Source organism: Equus przewalskii, chromosome 25 (assembly GCF_037783145.1).
Source record: "Equus przewalskii isolate Varuska chromosome 25, EquPr2, whole genome shotgun sequence".
Classification (NCBI taxonomy): domain Eukaryota; kingdom Metazoa; phylum Chordata; class Mammalia; order Perissodactyla; family Equidae; genus Equus; species Equus przewalskii.
In genome coordinates, this window is record NC_091855.1 from 16,158,040 (window position 1) to 16,180,775 (window position 22,736).

The 22,736-nt window shown below is 41.2% G+C and overlaps 2 protein-coding genes and 1 non-coding gene across 5 annotated transcripts in view; all 3 read right to left on the minus strand.

Moving 5' to 3' along the window:
• The window catches only part of MED6 (mediator complex subunit 6), a 114,308-nt gene that overhangs the window by 62,110 nt on the left and 29,462 nt on the right, over positions 1 to 22,736 (minus strand). The gene's annotated exons all lie outside the window — the stretch shown is intronic.
• Positions 1,227 to 22,176, minus strand: LOC103540356 (uncharacterized). Its single transcript, XR_011532855.1, has 3 exons — positions 20,592 to 22,176; positions 20,255 to 20,346; positions 1,227 to 1,407 (listed from the first exon to the last, which is right to left on the minus strand). It is a non-coding gene; the product is annotated as an uncharacterized protein (transcript).
• On the minus strand, positions 13,698 to 18,205 carry LOC139073289 (disintegrin and metalloproteinase domain-containing protein 20-like). Its single transcript, XM_070593479.1, is given in 2 exon segments — positions 13,698 to 17,005; positions 17,007 to 18,205. Coding segments are annotated over 2 exon segments (2,196 nt in total). The 5' UTR covers positions 18,069 to 18,205; the 3' UTR covers positions 13,698 to 15,871.

The following is a 22,736-nucleotide window of genomic DNA, read 5'->3' on the forward strand; positions in this document are numbered from 1 at the left end:
TTCTCTGTGCTTACATCTCTGTATTAGGTGAGTCAGCTATGTCTCCTGATCTTGGAAAAGTGGCCTTATGTAAGACATGCCTTTGGAGGCCCAGCAGCATGCTTGCTGCTCATCACAGTCCAAATCATCCAGGAGTGACCATTTTGTGGGCTACTTGTGTCCTTCTGCTGTGGCAGGGTTGCTGTTACCACGGGTACCCAGGGAACCTAGTCTTTCCCTCCCTGGCTAGCTGTTTGTAAATCAGGTCTGGGGAGCCCCAGCACTGTTGGCTACAAGCCTCATAGCACACTCCTGTTACAGTTTTCCTATTAATTGAGTAGGTACCCCATGTAGCTGGGTGCTCGGCTCGGGAGCTTACAGTTGTTGTAGGCCTCTGACCGGCAAGGCTGTTGTAATCTCTCTTAGTATTGCAGCTCAGGGGGGCAGGCCCCAGGCATGGGAGCACCCAATTGTTTCAGGCTTTGGAAGGTGGCGGCCAATCCTCTTTGTGGCTGTTTGTGAAGCAGAGGTCTTCTGCCACCGATAAGCCCCACCCCAACAACTCCACACACCCCATCAACACGGCCCTGGTGTGTGCACACTTCCTGACCCCCTAGATCGTACCCAGTCACTCCACTGCAGAGGCCCACACCTCTCCATCAATGTCCCCCACAGTTCACCTGCTCCTCCCACAGGCTCTGCCCCACAGAGGTGGACACACTTGCATGTCTGTAGAGGATCAAGTCACCCAATCTATGTGGGCTGACAAGGAGCCTAACGACTTACTGTTGGGTGGGGCCAGTCCCTAGGGCTGGCTGCCTGCTCTGGCTGAACTGCATTAAATCTGCAGTGGAGTGGCCTTGGCAGACCCCTGGGCTAACAGACCAGGGGAAAAACTTCAATGGCATCTGCCAGGCTCTGTGTCAGCACTCCTATCCTAGGTCACAACGATGGCTGCCAACAATGTCTCAGTCTCTAGAGAGGCCTCACCAAAGGACCCTTCAGCTTTCTTTTTAGTGATGTTAGGCTGTTCTCTGAGATAATTAAATTTGTGCATGGGCCCTTCAAAAGCCAGGTTTCTTTGGCTTTTGTCCAATAGCTTTTCTGGGAGTATTCCCTTGTTGCAGTTACTAGCCCACAGAGCCAGATAGTAGGACACTTGTCTCAGCTGTGCTGAGTCTGAAAGATGCTTATAGCAGTAATGTGTCCCCACTAAGGTCCCCACTTCTACAGGAAAGGCTGCGTACCTTACGGTGGTTCCTGCCTGGCTGGTGTGAAGCTCTACAGCTCTTCAAGGTGGCTTTCCTTTTCTCCAGAAGAAATTTCTGTCTTTTCTGCCTCAGTCAGGACTGTCCATTGTTGTGAGGGTTCTTTTAATCCAGTTTTCAGTTTTCTCTCCAGGGTAAATTTTCCAAGAATAGTTGTAACCTGGTAGTGTTTGTGGAAGGAGGTAAGTTCAGAGTCTGACTACACCATCATCTTGACAAGATCCCCTCAGTAGTGACTGTTGTTTTAGATCAAAGAACATACATTAAACACACCCAGGATACATTTTCATCAAAGTTTCAAAGACTTATTTAGTTGCAAATTGGCAGGTCTACATGACCCTGATATCAGGAAAGGGACTGATCCAGGTGCTACCAATAGGGTGTTGGAGGGGAAGTATGCAGTCTTATCTTGAGAGTGAATTCTTTAATGATCAAAGCAGATTTACAATATATGCTTGATAGGCCATAAGTCAGGATTTTTAGTTCAAGCTGAGTCAGTTTTGAACCCAAATAGTTACCCCATATACCTCAATACGTGAACATCTGTTGTCATTTACAGAAAGAGTAGCAGCATATTAGATACAGGAGACGAATCTGGCTTTTTGGCCTGTAAGAACAGGTCCTGGAGATCATGTCATATTACCATAATGAAATTTTGTTTACTCGTTTGTAATGTTGCAAGTATCCATTGTGTGGAAGTACCATATTTTATTCAAATAGTCCTCTATGAGTAGGCATTGGTGCGGCTCCCAAACTTTTCCTATTAATATGCCATAAATAACCTTATACCAAAGTAACTTCAAAGTTTTGAAGTATACCTTTGGGATAGGGTTCCAGAAGAAGGATGGCTGGGTCCAAACTTAGGTGCACATGTATTTTTGCAAGATATCAACAAATTCCTCTCCACATGGGTTCTACCAGTTGCCATTATCACCTGCACTATGTGTGAATCTATGTTCCCCATAATCTCACCAACAGAGTGTGCTCCATTTGGAACATTAACGAGGGCTGCAAATTTGTTCACATTCCTCCCCTTGAGATATGGGGTTTATGTTACATCCCTGTGACGGCTAATTTTATGTGTCCAGATTCCCAGATAGCTGGTAAAATATTATTTCTGGGTACGTCCATGAGGGCGTTTCTGGAAGACACTAGCATTTGAATCAGTTGACTGAGTAAAGAAGGCCACCCTTACCAATGCAGGTGGGCATCATCCAATCATTAAAGGCCTAAATAGAATAAAAAGACAGAGGAGAGGAAAATTCTGCCTCTCTGATTGAGACATCCATTTTCTCATGCCCTGGGACGTCAGTGCTCCTGGTTCTCAGACCTTCAGATTTCCACTGGGTCTTACATCATCTGCTCCCCTGAGTCTTCGGCCTTCAGACTCAGAAGGAACTACACCACCGGTTTTCCTGGTTCTTCAGCTTGCAGATGGCAGGTTATGGTACTTATCGGCCTCCTTAACCATGTGAGCATGTAAATTATTTGTTCTACTTCTCTGAAGAACCCTGACGAATATAGACTTTGATATATTGTTGGTTCTAGAGGAACAGATTTTTTTTCTCTCTCTCTTTGTTTTTCTTTCTGAGGAAGATTCAGCCTGAGTTAATATCTGTTGCCAATCTTGCTTTCTTTTTGCTTGAGGAAGATTATCCCTCAGCTAACATCTGTGGCGATCCTCCTCCATTTTGTATGTGGGATGCCAGCACAGCATGCTGATGAGTGGTGTAGGTCTGCACCCGGGATCCAAACCTCGTGAACCTGAGCCATTGAAGCAGAGTGTGCCAAACTTTTAACTACTCAGCCGTGGGACCGGCCCCAAGAGGAGCAGAATTTTAAGCATGAGTTTTCTGAATTGGTTCTGGAATTTCTGAAATTGGCTCTCACAGCTGATTAAATTTAAAGACTCTAATGACTATTTCCAGTGGCAGAAAGAGCTCCAATAGTCCATGGGGAAGGGTCTATAGAGACACACAAAATATCTGCATTGCATAGTCCCAATCAACTACTATATGAAGCAGGAGATAAGTGACTCTGTATATAATACTTTTGAACATTTTAAGAAAATGAAGAGATACAATGATTTTGGTTGGTTGCCTCTAAGGTTGCTAGACAAAGTGGTGAAAGAAAAGGATGAACCCAGGGATTCCAATTCTCAGCCCAAACACTCTATAAATGACTTAAGAGCTGCTATATATTCCCTGAAGGAGAGCCTTATCTCCTGGAGCCACAGGGCTGAAACTAGTGAAAATCAAACGCAGAACATCATCCTGCCATTGGCTGAATTAGAACGCAAGTTGAACTCCCAGCCTCACAGCTTGGTTACTGTTATTGCGAAGGCATTGATTGGGAAAGAATGAAATCCCGTAAGCTGGGATAGGGAAGGATGGGAAGATCCTAATGAAGCTGGGGACACCCAGCCCCTATATACTGATAAGCCTTCTTGGCCAGGGTAAGAGCACTCCCTACTCTCCATGGAATTGGCCTCCCCACCCCCAGTGGTAGCAGCTTCTCCATCTCCATCCGGGGAGATTAACTCTGCATTTCTTGAAGAAACAGTAACGGCTTCCCCTAAGATAGCTGCCATGTAAGACAATGCTGATTCTCCTCATGACCCACCCCACCAGCCCTCTTTACTTCTAGACCTACAACTAGAGCTAAGTCCCAGCAGATCCCTAGGTGAGGTACAAAGTATGACCCATGAGGAGGTGCACTACACTCCAAAAGAACTATTTGTTTTCTCATTTACACAAGCAGACATCTGGGGAACATGTGTGGGAATGGATACTGAGTGTGGGATAATGGCAAAAGGAACATAAAGTTGAGTCAGGCTCAATTTACTGATATGGGCTCAATAAGCAGAGATTCACATTTAATGTTGCAGCTTGGGGAGTTGAAAGGGCTCTAACAGTTTGTCCCATAACTATAGAATGTGCCAATTCCCATAGCTTCCTCGCTAAAAAACCCAGAATCTCCAGTTTTGTTGGTTGGTTGGCTGAAGCATGGACCAAAAGAAGACCCACCATGAGCAAACTGGAAATGCCTGACCTCCTTTCTTTTAATGTAGAGGAGGGAATTCAGAGGCTTAGAGAAATTGGAATGTTAGAGTGGATTTGTCATTTAACACCTACCCACCCACAGTGGGATGGTCCACATCTGTCACTAATATTTTCAGAAGTAAATTTGTGAGGGGAGCCCAGCATGCTTGAAGAGCTCCATGAGGGCTCTTCTCTGTAGTCCAGACCTTAGAGTGGGAAACACAGCCACTTAATTGGAAAACCTAAATGCAATGGGAATATAGGGATCCCAGAGTGGCAGGGGACAAGTGGCAGCACTCAATCACCAAAGACAAGGTAAGAGTGGTTACTGTAATGGATAGCAGAGCCAAAGCAGCAATCAGAATAGTCTGAATTATGCAGACACATGGTGTTGGCTAGTTAATCATGATGTTCCTAGAAGTGAAACAGAAATTCTTACTGGATCTATATAAACAGAAAAGTTCTAAGTCAAGTGAATAAAGTCTAGTTCAAATCATAAAACAGAGTCATAGCTCCTCAATCAATTCCCAGAGTTGAGCCAGTTTACAGACCCAGAACCCCTTGAATAAATGGGAGGCCAGGTCCCCTTGAGGAAGGACCCTGATGCACTAATGAAAATGTACACAGTTAATCTTTCTCTCAGTCTTCCCCAGAGGGACCTATGGCCTTTTACCAGGGTAACTGTACACTGGGGGAAAGAAAATAATCACAGCTTTTGGAGATAACTAGACACTGACTCTGAACTAACATTGATTCCAGTAGACCCAAAACATCACTGTGGCCCTCCAGTCAGAGTAGGAAATTATGGAGATCAGGTGATCTGATAGGTTCCCTGATTCTAAAGGGAATAATCAGGTCCCAGAGGAGCAGTAACCGTGTACCAGAGGTTAAACCACAGATACAAAATAGGTGCATTTCCCATAATGGGTTGCAGGAATGAAGTGCTAACCAGAATGTTTTGAGCCTTAGGAGTCTTTAGCAAAGGCTAATAGTTCATTATGATCCTTGATTAAAAGATAAGAAGCCTATGAAAACATTACTTGGTTATATAACAGGGAACAGACTAGACTGAATGGATAAAAATCTCTCTATCAAAGTAGACAGCCACAACTTCTCACCCAGTTTCTAGACTAGACCACTTCACAGACCCAAGACCCCTTGATTGAATAGGAGGCTGGGTCCATTTGAGGAATAAGCCTACAACGCAGCTTCAAGCATACACTGAAAATATACCATTACTTCCCCACCAAGACCCATGGCCATTACTGAGAAGGACGGTGCCATGCAGAAAGTGAAATACCCATATATTTCAGGGATTGCTATACATGTGTCTAAATTGATTCTATTTTATTGGGACACAAAACACGACTGTGGTCTACCATTCAAATGGGATACGTGTGTCATTTGAGCAATAGATGGGAGTTTTGGCCCAAAGCTGTTTCACACTGGGCTCAATGGGTCTGAAGACGCTACCTGGGTGTATCTCCTCAGTTTCTGAATTCATATTGGAATAATCGTGATCAGCAACTGGAAAAATCCCTCACTGACACCTTGACCCATCATGTGGAGTCTGTTTTTGTAGGAATGGTCACATATGTGCATACCCCTCATCTTCTAAGCAATACCATACTCATGTGCCACATAACGACATTTCAATGAACAATAGACTGTGTATATGATGGTGGTCCCATAAGATTAGCACCAAATATAATGATGTACACTTGAAGTTTATATAATGTTATAAACCAATGTTACCTCAATTAAAAAAAAAGAGGTTAGTACCATATAGCCTAGACGTGTAGTAGGCTATACCATCTAGGTTTCTATAAGTACCCTCTATGTTCACACAGCAAAAAAATTGCCTAATGATGCATTTCTCAGAACATATTCCCATTGTTCAGTGACACATGATCGTACATGTTTTGCAAATTGCAAGAATTTGTGCCACCATCAAAGACTTTAAAAAAATAGGCGTGATGATACCCATCAAGTCCACATTTAACTCACCTATTTGACATGCAAAGTAGGTGCATCATGAAAAATATCTATGTATGACGGTAAACTTAAGCAGGGGTGACTGTAATTACATCTGCTGTTTCAGATATGACATCTCAGCCAAACAACCTAACACAGACAGAATCTGCTATGTAACTAGTTCTCAGAAAATGCTTTTTCCTCTATACAATTTTTAACAGCAATCAGAAGTGGTTTATCTGGCTGGGCCATAAATACATTTTAAGGTCTTATATCAGCTCCTCTGCTCTCTTTTCTCTTATCATCCTACAGAACATCACACTGGTCCACTACAGTAATGACGCTCCTGTGATTCAACTGGATATGCAGGATGCTATCCTGACTAGCAGTACATCAGCAAATAGATGTCTTTGTAAGATACATGAAAGCTATTATGCTATATGCTGCTTACAAGAGACATATTTTAAATTTAAAGACATGGAGGGTTTAAAACAAACTGGTGTAAAAAGATAAACCACACAAATACTAGATGAAAGAAAGCTGGCAAAACCATAGTAACAATAGAAAAGGTGAGGTATTAATAGGGATAAAGAGGTTTGTATTTATTATGATAAGAGGGGCAGGTCAAACAGAATTTGTATATACTTAATATAACTTCAAAATATATAAAACAAAAGCTGAAATCAAAAAGGAGGAATAGAAAAATCCAAAATCTAGTTGGAGACATTATCACGTTTTTCTCAGGAAACAAGAGTAAATACCAGAAAACAAATTAATAAAGAAGTAGAAGACTAAAGTAACATTCATCACATTAACTTAGACACATAAAAAACATTCACCCAACAAATACAGAATACATACTTTTTCATAATCGTAGGAGATATTTGCCAAAATAGATGTTTATGTATTTACACACTCAACATATTTTAAGGAATAAAAATTATACCATAAGTTCCTTAACTACTGTGCAATTTTAAATATATATATTAAAAGGAATAAAAAGCAACGAAGTGTTTCAAAAACAAATTCCTAAAACACATGATTAAAACAAGAAATCGAAATGTTAATGGAAAATATTTTGGACTAACTGCTAATGAATGAAAATACAACAGGAGAAAAATTCACAAGATGTAGTTAAAGCAATACTTACACAGAAATTTTTGGCTTTCAGGGTGTATACTAGAAAATTAGAAACAATAAAAATAATCTATAATCTCAAGAAGTTAGAAAAACAACAGCTAATAAAACCTTTAAAAGTGAAAAATGAAAAACATTAAGAATACAACACAATGACATAAAATAACCAATGAAGCCAAAACCTCGTTCCTTGAAAAGAATAATAAACTTGATAAACATCTAGCAAAATTGATCAAGAACAAAGTTGAAGAAACACAAATTGCCAGTCTCAGGAAGAAGTAAGGAGATAAAATTCGAGTCATTAACTCTTATAGAATGCTACAGACTAAGGAGAAATAATAAGAAATTGCAATGTGGAGGCCTGGAAAGTATCCTGAAACAAAAGGGACCTTGGTGGAAAAAACTGGTGACATTTGTGTAAGGTCTTCAATTTAGTTCAAATGTTGTACCAAGTTAATTTCCTTGTTTTGAGAATTGTACTGAGGTTAGGTAAGATGTTAACATTGGGGAAAGTGGGTGAAGAATATACTGAATATCTTTCTGCACCTTTTCTGTAAGTCTAAAATTGGTTCAAAATGAAAAGTTAAAAACGTCTTCATTCCGTTTGACTTTTCAACTGTATTCATCCCCATTCCTGAAACACTGTCTTCCCTTGACTTTGGAATCATGATATTTTCCTAGCTTTCTTTTCCTGGACACTATTTTTCATAACCACAACTAGTCCACTGGTTCATAGGTTCCGGTCTTGACAAAATTTGGGATATGCAGAAACTTACATGGGAGTAGAAAAATATTTTAAGACACACTTGCCTCAAACTCCTTACCTAACTTGAAATCACAGGAGACATAGGGAGACTTCACTTATGAGGAGTTGGAAGTATAAATTCAAGCTTTTCTCAGATGTAGCAGAGTTGGCAAGAATCTGAGTAATAGTAACCATGAAGCTGCACCCATGAACCGCCAACTCCATCCAGAAAGGGGATAGTTCCCGCCATCCTGACTGCTATCTGGGATTCTAGGGAAAACCAGGGAGGAGAAGAGCAAGCGCATTCTGCCTAGGATCTGCAGCATTCATGTTTTAAGCATTAAAGCAAGGGCCAGAAACTGGTGCTCTTTGGCCATAACTGGCCTCCAGGTGTGTGTATTTGTTTTGTTTGAGTTTTTTCTTAAAAACTAGAAGATCTAGCAACACCAGTCTAACAACTGCATGGAAATGAACCATAGCTTCTCTCTTTAGCACAGTATATGCTCTTGGGTTCACCCGAGTCCCTATAAGTACCAGTAATTCTACTTAAACCCAGTCCACTGGCACGGTTTCCATCACTTTCCAACTTCTGCATATATTTCTGTTTGCAATTCCTACAATAAAAGATTTTTATTTAAAAAAAATTAGAGTTCCTATAGACATAAAAAGGAAAATAAAAAGATATTATGAACAACTTTATGCCAATAAAGATAAAAACATAAGAAAAATCAACAAATGCTTTGAAAAACACAATTCACCACAACTGACACAATTAACAGAAAAACTGAATAGTTCTACCTCTGTTAAAAGGATTGAATGTGAAATCATACATTCAGAAAAGATTTTGACAGTTAGTTCTTCCAAATATTTTTGAGAAAACAGAAAAAACTGGATTGTCAAGAATCAGAGGTCTTATCCTTATTAAACTTTATTAATAACTTTAAGAAACAGTCACACAGAATGAGCAGCGTAGGGAGAGGTCCAGAACCAACAACAACTACATTTCACACCATAATGAGGGTATGAAGACTTCACCACTGCAGTCCAAAGTGAGAAAACTCTGACAGTAGACATTCACTCCATAGTGCTCACCCAGGTTGGCCAAGGTTTGTTCAGGCCTACAAAATAGATCAATTTCTCTGTCTGCAAAACTGGCTTCATCAGAGATCCCTTTCCTTTCCAGACCTTCATTGCTAATAAACATCTTGCCCCCTAAACTCCAATTCCGTGTCTGCTTCTGGAGAACTCAAACTATCACAATCAAGTAACTCCTGAAAGCACCTAACAGCCCTAGGGCCAGGGGAACAAAGGAAAGAGGCTGGGTTTATTAGAGTACTGAGGATTAAAACAGGTCCTCTGCAGAGCAGGGACCAGGACCTCCAAGGAGGGCAAGTGATCACCTACGCCCAGTGCTTCAGGAACTCAGAGGAGGACAACCTACTTGCTAACCCCAGCTGCAACTAGGATCTCTGGGGGTATCAGTGGTCAACTGGTGCTGATACTTCTAAGGATGAATGAAGGTGGTTCTGATAGAGCCAACAAATCTGGAATCTGAAACCAGACATGGCTACCAGAGTGAATGGCCCCAGCCAAAAGGACAGTGAGAGTACATTTTAGCACACAGGAAAGTAAACTCCATTCTCCCCCATCCATCATTCCAGGCTACTTCTGCTGCACCCTTTTGGCACAGCCACCTGGAAGACAGCTGGCAAAACAGAAACAGAGTATGTAGTGACACATCCCAGACATTACATGTTAGAGTGATAGAAACAGAAATAGAAAAGGCTAAGACCTGGGCAAAATGAACAGACAGAGGCATATATTCCAAATGAAACAACAAGGCAAACCTCAGAAAAAGAACTAAACAAAATGGAGATAAGCAATCTACCAGAGAAATTCCATGTAATGGTCATAAAGATGCTCATTCAACTTGGGAAAAGGATGGATGCACACAGTGAGAACCTCAACAAAGAAACAGAAAATAGAAAAAAGAAGCAATCAGAGCCAAAGAATACAATAACAAATTTAAAATACACTAGAGAGACCCAAGAGCAGATTAGATGATGCAGAAGAATGGCTCAGCAAACTGGAAGACAGAGTAGTGGAAATCACCCAAGCAGAACAGCAGAAAGAAAAATAATAATTTTAAAAAGGAGGCTACTTTAAGGGATCTCTGGGACAACATCAAGCATACTAACATTACCATTAAAGGGGTCCCAGAAGAAGAGTGAGAGAAAGGGACAGAAAACCCATTTGAGGAAATAATGGCTGAAAACTAGGATGGCCAGACATCCCAAATGGGCAAAAGAAACAGACATCCAAGTCCATGAAGCACGGAGAGTTCCAAATAAGATGAACTCAAAGAGACCTCTACCAAGACACATTACAATGAAAACATCAAAAGTTAAAGATGAACAAAGAATCTTAAATGCAGCAAGAAAAAAACAACTAATTATGTACTAGGGAAGCCCAGCAGACTATTAGCTGATTCTTCAGCAGGCACTTTACAGACCAGAAGGGGGTGGCATGATATATTCAAAGTGCTGAAAGGAAAAACTTACGGCCACGAGTACTCTATTTGGCAATGTTATCTTTCAGAATTGAAGGAGAAATAAAGAATTCCCCAGACAAGCAAAAGCTAAAGGAGTCCATCAGCACTAAACCAGTCTTACAAGAAATGTTAAAGAGACTCCTGTAAACAGAAAAGTGGAGCCCATAACTAGAAATAAGAAAATACGAAAGAAAAGGTGTCACTCGTGAAGGCGAACATATAGTAAAGGTAGTGGACCAACCACCTCTATAGCTAGAATGAGCTTAAAAGACAAAGGTACTAAGCATCATCTATAGCTACAATAATCAGCTAAGGATACGCAAAGCTAAAAGATGCCAAATACGATGTAACAAAACAAAACATAAAACATGGAGGCAGGTAGAAACGTAGTACTTTTAGAATGCACTCAAACTTAAGTGACCATCAACTTAAAACAGACTGCTATATGTGAACCTCTTGATAACCACAAACCAAAAATTTATAACAGGCACACAAAAAGTAAAGGGAAAGGAATACAAATGTACCACTGAAGAAATTCATCAGATCACAAGGGAGGAGAGCAAGAGAAGGAAGGAACAGAGAACTTCAAAAACAACCAGAAAACATTAATAAATGGCAATAAATACATACCTATCAATAATTACTTTAAATGTAAGTGGATTCAGTGCTCCAGCCAAAAGACATACTGGGACTGAATGAATAAAAGAACACCACCATATACATGCTGCCTACAAGAGACTCACTTCAGATCTAAAGGCACACACGGACTGAAAGTGAAGGGATGAAAAAAGATATTCCATGAAAGTGAAAACAAAATGAAAGCTGAGGAGGCAACACTTACAGCAGACAAAATAGACTTTTAAAGAAAGACTGTAACAAGAGACAAAGAAGGGCACTACATAGGATAAAGGAATCAATCCAAGAAGAGCATATAACATTTGTGAATATTTATGCACCCAACATAACAGTACCTGAATATAGAATACTAACAGACATAAAGAGAGAAATCTACCGTAATACATTAATAGTAGGGGACTTTAACACTCCATTTACATCAATGGATAGATTATCCATATAGAAAATCAATAAAGAAACAACTGGGCTTAAACAACACATTAGACAAGATGGACTTAATAGATAGATACAGAACATTCCATCCTAAAACAGCAGAATACATATTCTTTTCAAGTGCATATGAAACATTCTCCAGGATAGAGGACATGTTATGCCACAAAACAAGTCTCAATAAATTTAAGGAGACTGAAATCATATCAAGCATCTTTTCCAATCACAATGCTATGAAACCAGAAATCAATTACAAGAAGGGAACTGGAAACAACACAAACACATGGAGGTTAAACAACGTGCTACTAAACAACCAATGAGTCAATAAAGAAATCAAAGAGGAAAGCAAAACATACCTTGAGACAAGTGAAAATAGAAACACAATGTTCCAAAATCTATGGGATGCAGCAAAAGCAGTTCTAAGAGGGACGCTTATAGTGATACAGGCCCACGTCACGAAACAGGAGAAAATCTCAAATAAACAATCTAACCTTACACGAAAAAGATCAAACAAAGCCCAAAAGTAGTAGAAGGAAGGAAATAGAGATCAGAGCAGAAATAAACCATTAGAGGCTAAGAAAGAAAGAAAAGATCAATAAAACTAAGAGCTGGTTCCTCAAAAAGATGAATAAAATTGATATATCTTTAGCCAGACTCACCAAGAAAAAAAAAGAGAGGTCCCAAATAGATAAAACCAAAAATGAGAGAGGAGAAGTTACAACCAACACTACAGAAATACAAAGGATCATAAGAAATAACCACGACCAATTATACACCAACAAATTGAACAACCAAGAAGAAATTGAAAAGTTCCTAGAAACATACAATCTCCCAAGACTGAGTCAGGGAGAAACAGAAAATCTGAACAGACTGATTACTAATAATGAAATTGAATCAATAACCAAAAACCTCCCAACAAACAGAAGTCTAGGACCAGATGGTTTCGCAGGTGAATTCTACCAAACATTTAAAGCATTAATGCATACCCTTCTCAAACTATTCCAAAATATTGAAGAGGAAAGAACACTTCCAAACTCATTCTACGAAGCCAGCATTACCCTGATACCAAAACCAGACAAAGATACTACCAAAAAAGACAACTACAGGCCAATATCTCTGATGTACATAGATGCAAAAATCCTCAACAAAATATTAGCAAATAAAATTCAACACTACATTAAAAGGATCATACGTCACGATCAAGTGGGATTTATCCCCAGAATACAAGAATGGTTCAATATCTGCAAATCAATCAACATGATACACCACATTAACAAAAGAAAGGATAAAACTCAGCTCAATAGATACAGAAAGAAACATCTGACAAAATTCAACCACTTATGATTAAAAACTCTCAACAAAGTGGGTACACAGGGAACACAGCTCAACATAATAAAGGCCATCTATGACAAACCCATAGCTAACATCAAACTTAACAGTGAAAAGCTCAAAATTTTTCCTCGAAGATCAGAAACAAGACAAGGATTCTCACTCTTGCCACTTTCATTCAACATAGCATTGTCCTAGCTACAGCATTCGGACAAGAAATAGAAATAAAAGGCATCCAAATTTCAAAGAAAGAAGTAAAACTGTCACTATTTGCAGATGACATGATGCTACATAGAGAAAACCCTAAAGACGCCACCAAAAATATATTAGATCTAATAGATGAATTCAGTCAAGTTGCAGAGTACAAAATCAATATACAGAAATCTGTTGCATTTCTATCCATGAACAACAAACTATCAGAAAGAGAAATTAAGAAAACAATCCTATTTACAACTGCATCAGAAAGAATAAAATACCTAAGGATATACTTACCCAAGGAGGTGAAGGACCTGTAGTCTGAAACAAGACACTGATGAAAGAAATTGAAGATGACACAAATATATGGAAAGCTATATCCTGCTCATAGATTGTAAGAATTACTATTTTTTAAATGTCCATACTACACAAAGCAATCTGCAATTGAATGCAATCCATATCAAAATACAAATGGCATTTTTCATAGAACTAGAAGAAGCGATCCTAAAATCCTAAAACAAAAGACCCCGAATAGCCAAAGCAATCTTGAGAAAGAAGAACAAAGCTGGAAGTACCATGCTTCCTGGTTTAAAACTGTATTACAAAGCAACAGTAATCCAAACAGTATAGGTCTGGCACAAAAAGAGACCCACAGATGAAGAGAACAGAATAGAGAGCCCAGAAATAAACCCACAATTATATGGTAAATTAATCTTTGACAAAGGAGGCAAGAATACATAATGGGGAAAAGACAGTCTCTACAATAAATAGTGTTGGGAAAACTGGACAGCTACATGCAAAAGAATGAAACTGAACTACTTTCTGACACAATATACAAAAATTAACTCAAAATAGATTAAAGACTTGAATGTAACATCTGAACTCAAAAAATGCCTAGAAGAAAATATAGGCAGTGAACTCTTTGATATCAGTCTTAGCAATGCATTTTTGGATATGTCTCCTCAGGTAAGGGCAACAAAAGCAAAAATAAACAAATGGGACTTCATCAAACTAAAAAGCTTTTGCAGGGCCAGCCTCAGTGGCGTGGTGGTTAAGTTTGGCACTCTGCTTCAGCAGCTGGGGTCAGGTCCCGGGCACAGACCTACACCTCTCGTCTGTCAGTGATCAGCTGTGGGGGCAGCTCACATACGAAAATGAGGAAGACGGGCAACAGATGTTATCTCCAGGCAAATCTTCCTCAGAAAAAAAAAAATGCTTTTGCACAATGAAAGCCACCATCAACAAAATGAAAAGACAACCTACTGTATGGGAGAAGATAATTGTAAATGGCACAGCCAATAAGGGGTTAACATCCAAAATATATAAAGAACTGATACAACTCAATATATATTTAAAACGAACAAACAAACAAACAATCTGATTTAAAAAATAGCCAGAAGATCTGAATAGACATTTTCCCAAAGAAGACATATGGATGGCCAACAGACACATGAAAAGATTGTCAACATCGCTAATTATCAGAGAAATGCAAATCAAAACCACAATGAGATATCACCTCACACCTGTCAGAATGGCTATTATCAAAGAGACAACAAATAACAACTGTTGGCGAGGATATAGAGAAAAGGGAACACTCATGCACAGTTGGTAGGAATGTAAATTGGTGCAGCCACTGTGGGAAACAGTATGGAGGTTCCTCAAAAAAACTAAAAATAGAACAACCATACGGTCCAGCAATTCTACTTCTGGGTATTTATCCAAAGAAAATGAAAATAGTAATTCAAAAAGATACATGCACCCCTATGTTCATTGCAGCGTGATTTACAATAACTAAGATATGGAACCAACCTAAGTGTCCACTGACAGATGAATGGATAAAGATGATGTGGTATACATATACAATGGAATATTACTCACCCACGAAAAAGAATGAAATCTTGCCATTTGTGACAACATGGATGGACCTAGAGGGTATTACACTGTGTGAAATAAGTCAGATAGAGAAAGACAAATACCATATGATCTCACTTATACATGGAATCTAAAAAAGAAAACAAAGGAATAAACAAACAAAAAAACCCACAAAACAAAGTCATAGATACAAAGAACAAACTGGTGGTCGCCAGAAGGGTGAGGAATAGGGAGATGGGCAAAATAGGTCAGGAGATTAAGAGGTGCAAATTTCCAGTTGTAAATCTTCTATCTGGATGTCGTGTACAGCATAGGGAATATAGTCAATGATACTGTAATGACTTTGTATCGTGACAGATGGTTACTAGACTTATTGTGGTGATCACTTTGTAAAGTACATAAGTGTCAAATCACTATGCTGTACACTTGAAACTAACATAATATTGTATGTCAACTATAATTCAGTTTTTTAAAAGGTGTCTTTGCTGTGTCTTTTCTCAGGAAACATAAAGACGTGACTTCCAGAAAAAGTGAACTTTTAATATTGCTTTAAACACTGAAGAGTAAGAACATGCTAGAAATCCTTTGGTGTTATATTAATGCTTGTGATCCTGACATGAGGGACCATTAATGTTTTCTTTAAACAGTCAGACATGCCCCAATGTTTCTCTACTACTAAAAGAAAACTAGAGATATGTTTGATGAAGCAGGAGCCTTAGTCTTCTGTTTCTTCTTCAGTCTCTTCTTCAGTCTCTTCTTCTCTTCCTCCTTCTGTGCATTTCGTACAAAGCATAAGGCAGCAACATAAAATTAAAAGAATCAAAGGAATAAGCCACAATGCTAACAGGTAACCCCACTTCGCCTGCACTTCTGGCTTCTGGGACTTAGGAGGTGGGCCACTATCATCACTACCTCCATCGCCTTCCTGTGTACAGAAGGGAGGTGCCCATCCACGGTCGCAGTGACAATGCTGTTTATTATTGCAGATCCCCTTCATGCTGCAGGTATCAGGCTGACAGTCTTGTGAAGGAGAAACCTTCTCAACGCACTTCTTCTGGATGCACATCTTTTCTGGACCACACATTGTGCCATCTTTCACTTGACCAATATCAGGTATGGACATCCCTAAATGATAATCGGTGCCCCAGCAAGTAGTGTTATTGAAGTGAAGCTGATGCACTGTAGAATGTTCTATCAGTTTAGGAATTACTCCCACATTTTCACACTGAACTCTCCCGCACAGGATATCAGAGTCATTACATCTTACGTATATTGTGCCCTGGATATCACAGTGACCAAATCGACTTCCTTGGGTGTTGATTTTCTGGTAGCACTTCTGAGATGCACTCCTTGCATCTTTGCCAAAAATCTCCTTGCACTGTTTGTCATGGTTATTGCATCTCTTTTCATAGCAGTAGGCATTGTCATTACAGGGAATCCCGTCCTGCACATATACATCTTCTGGGCACTGATGCGATGTCCCATTGCACCACTCTGGAAGGTCGCATTCATTGATCTGTTGTCTGCACAAAGACCCTGATGGCATGAACTTGCAGTCTTGGCAACAAAGCCCGAAAGCACAAGTAGCTCCAGACTTCAGAGTGCAGTTCAACAGACAACAGGGATCTCTTATACATTGGTGTGTGGTTCCACAGTCACATTCCTCTCCTTCTTCAACCACTAGGTTCCCACAATACTGCAGTATATCCCATGTATATGGAGGAGGCTGAATACATATTCCACTACGGAAACTATTGTCCCAATACTGGGCATAACTGCAATTGCTGAATCTATCTGTCACCTGTCTGGAGGGATACATTATGCAAAACTCAAGTGCACATACACACCAGTTCATCGTCATGAGCCATACCCAAATTATGACCAAGCTCATGGGACACAAGAAGTGCAAAAAGAAGCAGACTCCTATCTTCAAAAACATCAACTCCAGAATTGTGAGGACTCTGGCATACTCCTCCAACGTAGGCAAGACCAATCGTTATGCCAAAGTGTTTTTTTATGAAAAGATGGGCAATATCATGTGGCAGTCGGGCATCAAGTTGTAAACACTTCCACAATCCAAAATCTTCCAGAACCTTGTATATGTCATCTGTGGCAACTTGGTTTCCTTCAGTCCAGATCTCAAGCCCAGTCAAAATTATATCAAGCTCAAAAGGGCCATAGAGTGCATCTAATATATTGACGACACTAACTACTTCGGTCTGCACTACGGACACATTACTTTGAGAGTGAACATATCGAAGATGGTCCACGACCACTACTAGCTCAAGAAACCGCAAGTGAGTCCACCAGCCTGTAAAAGAACTTTGCCTCAGAGTGGAATCATATGACTCTTGCAACTTCAATTGGCGTGCTATTTCTTCTTCTGTTAACCCACATCTCCTAGGTGGGAACTGTGTATCATCATCTATCTTGTAGACCAGGTGTTCAAATGTGGCAGAAAACCTAACTGGCTCAATTTCATAAGCAAGGCCATTTATCTGTAGCATTCCTCGAAAGCCCCCAGAACAGGTACTGAGGGCAACCAGGGACGCGGGGACCCCCTCCACATAACCATGATAGTAGCAGTCATCAGGAACAAAAGGCTGATCCTGGTGGAGGGAACGCTGGTCTGTGTAGGTGAACACCGGGAGATGTCTGGAAACCAAGAACTTCTTGACCTTCATGTGGACAATGTGTCTCTGGCCACCAAACCGCAGGCTGTAGGAGAGCCAGCCTGGAGCCTCTGCATCTCTGCTGCTGCCAGTCACCTTCAAGGGGATCACCGATTCCGGGGAGGAGAAGCGCTGAGAGGGCCTGGACTGAGAGTGTCCAGAAAGGGACAGAGACACCCCAAACCAGAGCAGCAGAAGAGTGACCCTGATGTGCACCAGGGTCTTACCCATTGCCATCATGGAGCTGTCATTATGGAGCTATCTGTCCAGGACAGAAGAGGGCAGAACATGAGGCACTGCTGGTCTGGCTCCTCCCTCTGAGCTGCTCAGGGTGCAGCGCTGACCCTTATGGATTTGTGTCCTGGCAGACCTGGACCATCAGAGCTGCAGTGCTGAAAGTGAAAATAGAAAGAAGAGCTAGGATGGGTGGGTAGGAGAGGGAGGGTGGAGAGAGAGAGAAAGAAGAACGTAGATAGAAGTGATTCTTCAATTGGGACAAGGCTTGAATCAATAAAGTGCCTGAGACTGTCTTTCATACACATGAAAGGAGAAGGAGTAGGGGAAGGGCAGGCTTCCAGGGGAAGAGGTGAAGGAGATTCATCACAGGTGGATAATTGTTGAACCTGGATGGTGGATACACAAGGATTCATTACATACTAGTCTCTAAACATGTAAACTGGCATCAAATTTTCCACATTAAAAAAGACTGACATCTGACTCCCAAATTTTCCCTCCACCCAAAACTCTACTGGTACCCTGCTATCTTCAGCAAGCATGTGGACAAACAACCCCAAACCCACCATTTTTGTCCCTTTATTCAGACAGTTTGTTCCATCTCTCCTTTTCTTCTGCAGACATCTTATCTAGCCCCACTCTGTTTGAAGTTAGCAAAGTAAGCCCCGTGTAAGGGACTCATTACTTGGGGAGACCCCATCCAATCAAGACAAATTTTTATCTGCAGAAAAGCCCTGGACATTCAAAGGAAGGCAGCCACACTGATGGGGAAACAGGGAGTGGGGCTGCTATTTTGGGGCAAGGCAAACAGCCCAGTTGCCTCCAATCACACAAGGAGGCAGCAGGCTGCTCTCCACCCAGCCCAGTGCATCATGTTCTCAATCATAAGAGACTCATCTTGGTTCTATAAATACAGACTCTATTCTCTTCTTTACATGGCTGGTGAGTTAGCTGAGTTCTCTAGAGAAAGCTGGATTGAGGAGTTTAAGCCTAGAGTCAGTACATTAAAATGTTCAAAAGACCATAATTCGAGTGGACTTATGTCATTCCCATTGAAAATGAAAATTTTAGTTCAGGTAAAAGCTAATTGTGCTCATTGACTGACTTTCAGTTAAAAGTAACAATCATTTGCTTAATATGTGACAGCAAAAGTTAAAACAAATGTGGAGACATATTTAAACACATACTGGTGGCCTGAATCTTCTAAGTAAGAACAGAAACAGGATCAGCAGTATAGAGCATGAGAAATAACCTCAGTATTATATCAAGAACACCTGTATACATCTGGGACTTTTCCAGAACTAATAGATGGCTCCTGGAAACCAAGAATACTAGATGAAACCTCTCAGGGAAAGCACCTCTGATAGAGGTGAAATCCTAATTACCACATTTCCTATCCAAGTCTCTCTTCAAGATATCCTTGGTATTTGCTACAGATTTGGAGATATTAAGATAGGAATGTGTGAGTTGTAAGAGGATTAATAAAGATGAAAGATCATAAAGAGGAAAATAACCTCTATTAAGCTTTATCAGGAAAATGATGTGGTAAAAATAGAAAAGTCCATTGCCAAGAGTCTTTGAGACTCTTGTCTTTGCCACCATTGCACTGCTCCAAAGACAAGCCCTGAAGGAACATGGCATTAGCACTAATTATCTGACTGGTGTCACTCCAAAGCCCTTCCTTTTTTTATGACCAGCACTTCAAGCAGTGTGAGAACCTTCCTCTGCATCAGTCATGAACTCTTTCTTCTATTTCTAGAAACTATATCAAACTCATCAAAATCCCTCTCTTATGTCTCCACTCACTCTCGTTCACAACCTAACTCAGCGTTTCTCAAACTTGGGTCACAAACCACACAGGGTTATGAAATCGATTTAGGGAGCCACAAGTAATTGAAACATGATAAGGTAGAAAATATCAGAGAACTTCACAAAGATCAGTGTCACCTTCTCTTACCTGTAACCACAAAAGCTACAGCAGCATTCTGCTGACACTCCTTATGCTAATTATCAACTATTTTCTGAATTCCAAAAATAAAATTTATATTGTGTCTATGAAGCTAGAGATGGGAATCTGCACATCGTATTTCTCCATTGCTATTTGGCTTGCTGAAGAGTTTTGCCAAGAAGGGTGCTAGAGGAAGAATAAAAGGCAAAAGGAGAGGACAAGGGACTTGCTACTACCTATTTACCTGTCGTTACTTTCTGTGAATCCTCAGCAATGGTGCTTTGCTCCGGTGGTGAGAGTTGGTTATCACATTCCCAGGACCAGCTCCATCAAGCCCTGTCAAAGGCACAAGTACCTGGTGGACAGCGCGCCCTCCCCAGAAGTCTGAAAGCCAGATGTACACAGCCATCCTCCAGCACCCTAAGCAACCCATGCCAGGGTTCCTTTCTCAGATGTTCCAGGCCATAGCACAAAGCAGCTTGATATAAGCCCCATGTGTGTAGCACCTCTCTCTCCAAGATCTGAGTCACAGTTTGGAGGACCTTCTTCCACCCAAGGAACCAGCACCAGCTCAGCCTTACCTTAGAAGAGGTACAGCTATCAGCTGCACGGTCTCCCTTTTCTGAGTTCTTAAACTGCCAGCATCACCTGGGCAATGCTCTGTCTTCTACAGTCAAGGTCCAGATCTTTGCGGCCCACTTGGAGAGTTTCTAGGTTACGATAACCCCAATCACTTCCCTTTGTTCCCCCATTCTTAGGAGTGGGGCTCCTTCTGGCAACTCATACCTCTGTGTTCCTCAGTGTGCCCTTTTTATCGTTTTAGTCCTCTAACACCCTTTCAAGAATTCCCTATAATAATTACACTTGCTGGGTTTCTCGTTTCTGGACTAGATCTTGACAGATACAGGACTAGGTACCAGGAGTGCTGCCAAGAGAGACAAGACAAAACAGGACTGTGGGATTGGTTTGGGCATGTCCATGGCTTTAACGCACTGCTGAACTCCTGTCCAGTGGGGAATGGGCATATAGTGACATCACAATCAATTAAATTACCACCCCATGTTCGTTGTCATGAAGCATCCTACAGAAGCAAGTGTGTGGGGGACTAAGTGAGGGCTATGATGATGACTAAGGTCACCTCCAGGACTGAGGGGTGGGGTGGCCATACTGCATTCTATTGGAGAATTTGCACAATAAGCTCAAGGCTCTAAATTCTCAGCTCAGAGAGCTGATAATGGTGGGCCTAAAAGAATCTCTCATTTGTTTTAGCCACATGGCCAACCTCACAGGAAATCGAATTCAACTGTGGAGTTACAGAATCACAACGTAAGCTGAGTACATAGATTCGCCAAGACTCTAGAGGGAAATTTATGATACTGACTGAGAAGGGAAACATCCTTGACACTTGCAAAGGGGAATTCCAGGTGGACTTAAGTGATTCTGAGTATCTAGATCCCCTCAATTATTCCTGAGACTCCTTCACCAGGGAGAGAACCCAGACCTCTCCTGTCTGAGGAATTTAGCCACCTCTACCTTGAAACCCTGTAATGATCTCTGCTGGGGAACTTATCCCTCAAGGGGATGCCTAGCCACCTCAAGACATGATATAATTCAACAGGAATTTATATCTACTTAATAGCTTGAAAATATCGAAAGCAAACGTCAAGAGATCAAAGAGGAGAAATAGCACAGTAAAGAAAGCTACTTGTGGGTATTAACACACTTCTATCAGCAACTGATAGAACACTCAGACAAAACAAATGAACAGGGAAATAGAAGATTTAAGCAAGATTAATCAATTAGCCTAAGTGTCACATAAATCACCATATCCAACAATTTCAAATACTCATCATATTCAAATGCACGTGAGATATTTACCAGAATAGATGATATCCATGGTCATAAAGGAAGTCTCAATAAACGGTAAAAATAAAAATGGCAGGGTGTCAGCAACATGGTGGAGTGAGCTGTTCCCTTTCTCTCCCCCTTTGAACTACAACTAAATGGATATGTGTTGATCAATGGAGGATACCCACACAGCACCTCAGGATGCCTAAGAGAGCCATCAGAAGGTGAATGGACTACCCCCAGGGAGGAGGTGGAGATAGGTGAGAATACTCTGGCCCCAAGCCAGCCCAGTACCCATGAGCGACTGCTCTCCTGACTGAAGTGCTCATAGGACCACTGCAGCTCCAAGGGTGGGCGTGAGCCTTGGTATCACTGTGGAAACAGGTGACAGCAGCCCTGAGCCCTCTGTGATTGCTCTTTTGTCCACTGACAAGACCCACAGTCCCACCGCAGCCCCAGGAAGTGACTCAGGCTTGGACCCAGTGGGGAGGACCCGCCCACCAAGCACAAAGGCTGGTGCGGCTTAGGAGCAGACAGCGGCAGAGCTGCAAGTCCAGGTAAACAAACCCCTGGCTGCTTTAAATGCCGATAGTTCTGCTGCAGCCCCAAAGGGGGAGTACACCCACCAGGGCTGTTAGAACAGGCAGTAACAACCCTGAGCCCCTGCATGATCGCTCCTTGGGACATCAGGTAAACCTACAGTCCCATTGTGGCCCCAGGGAGAGACTCAGCTTGGTCCCAGTGGGGAGGCCCCACCTACCAAGCACAAAAGCTGCTGTGACCTAGCAGCAGACAGCAGCATATCTGCAGCATGGGCGAAAGTGCCCCCAGCTGCCACAAATGTCTACAGTATCACAGCATCCCCAAATGGGCAGTAC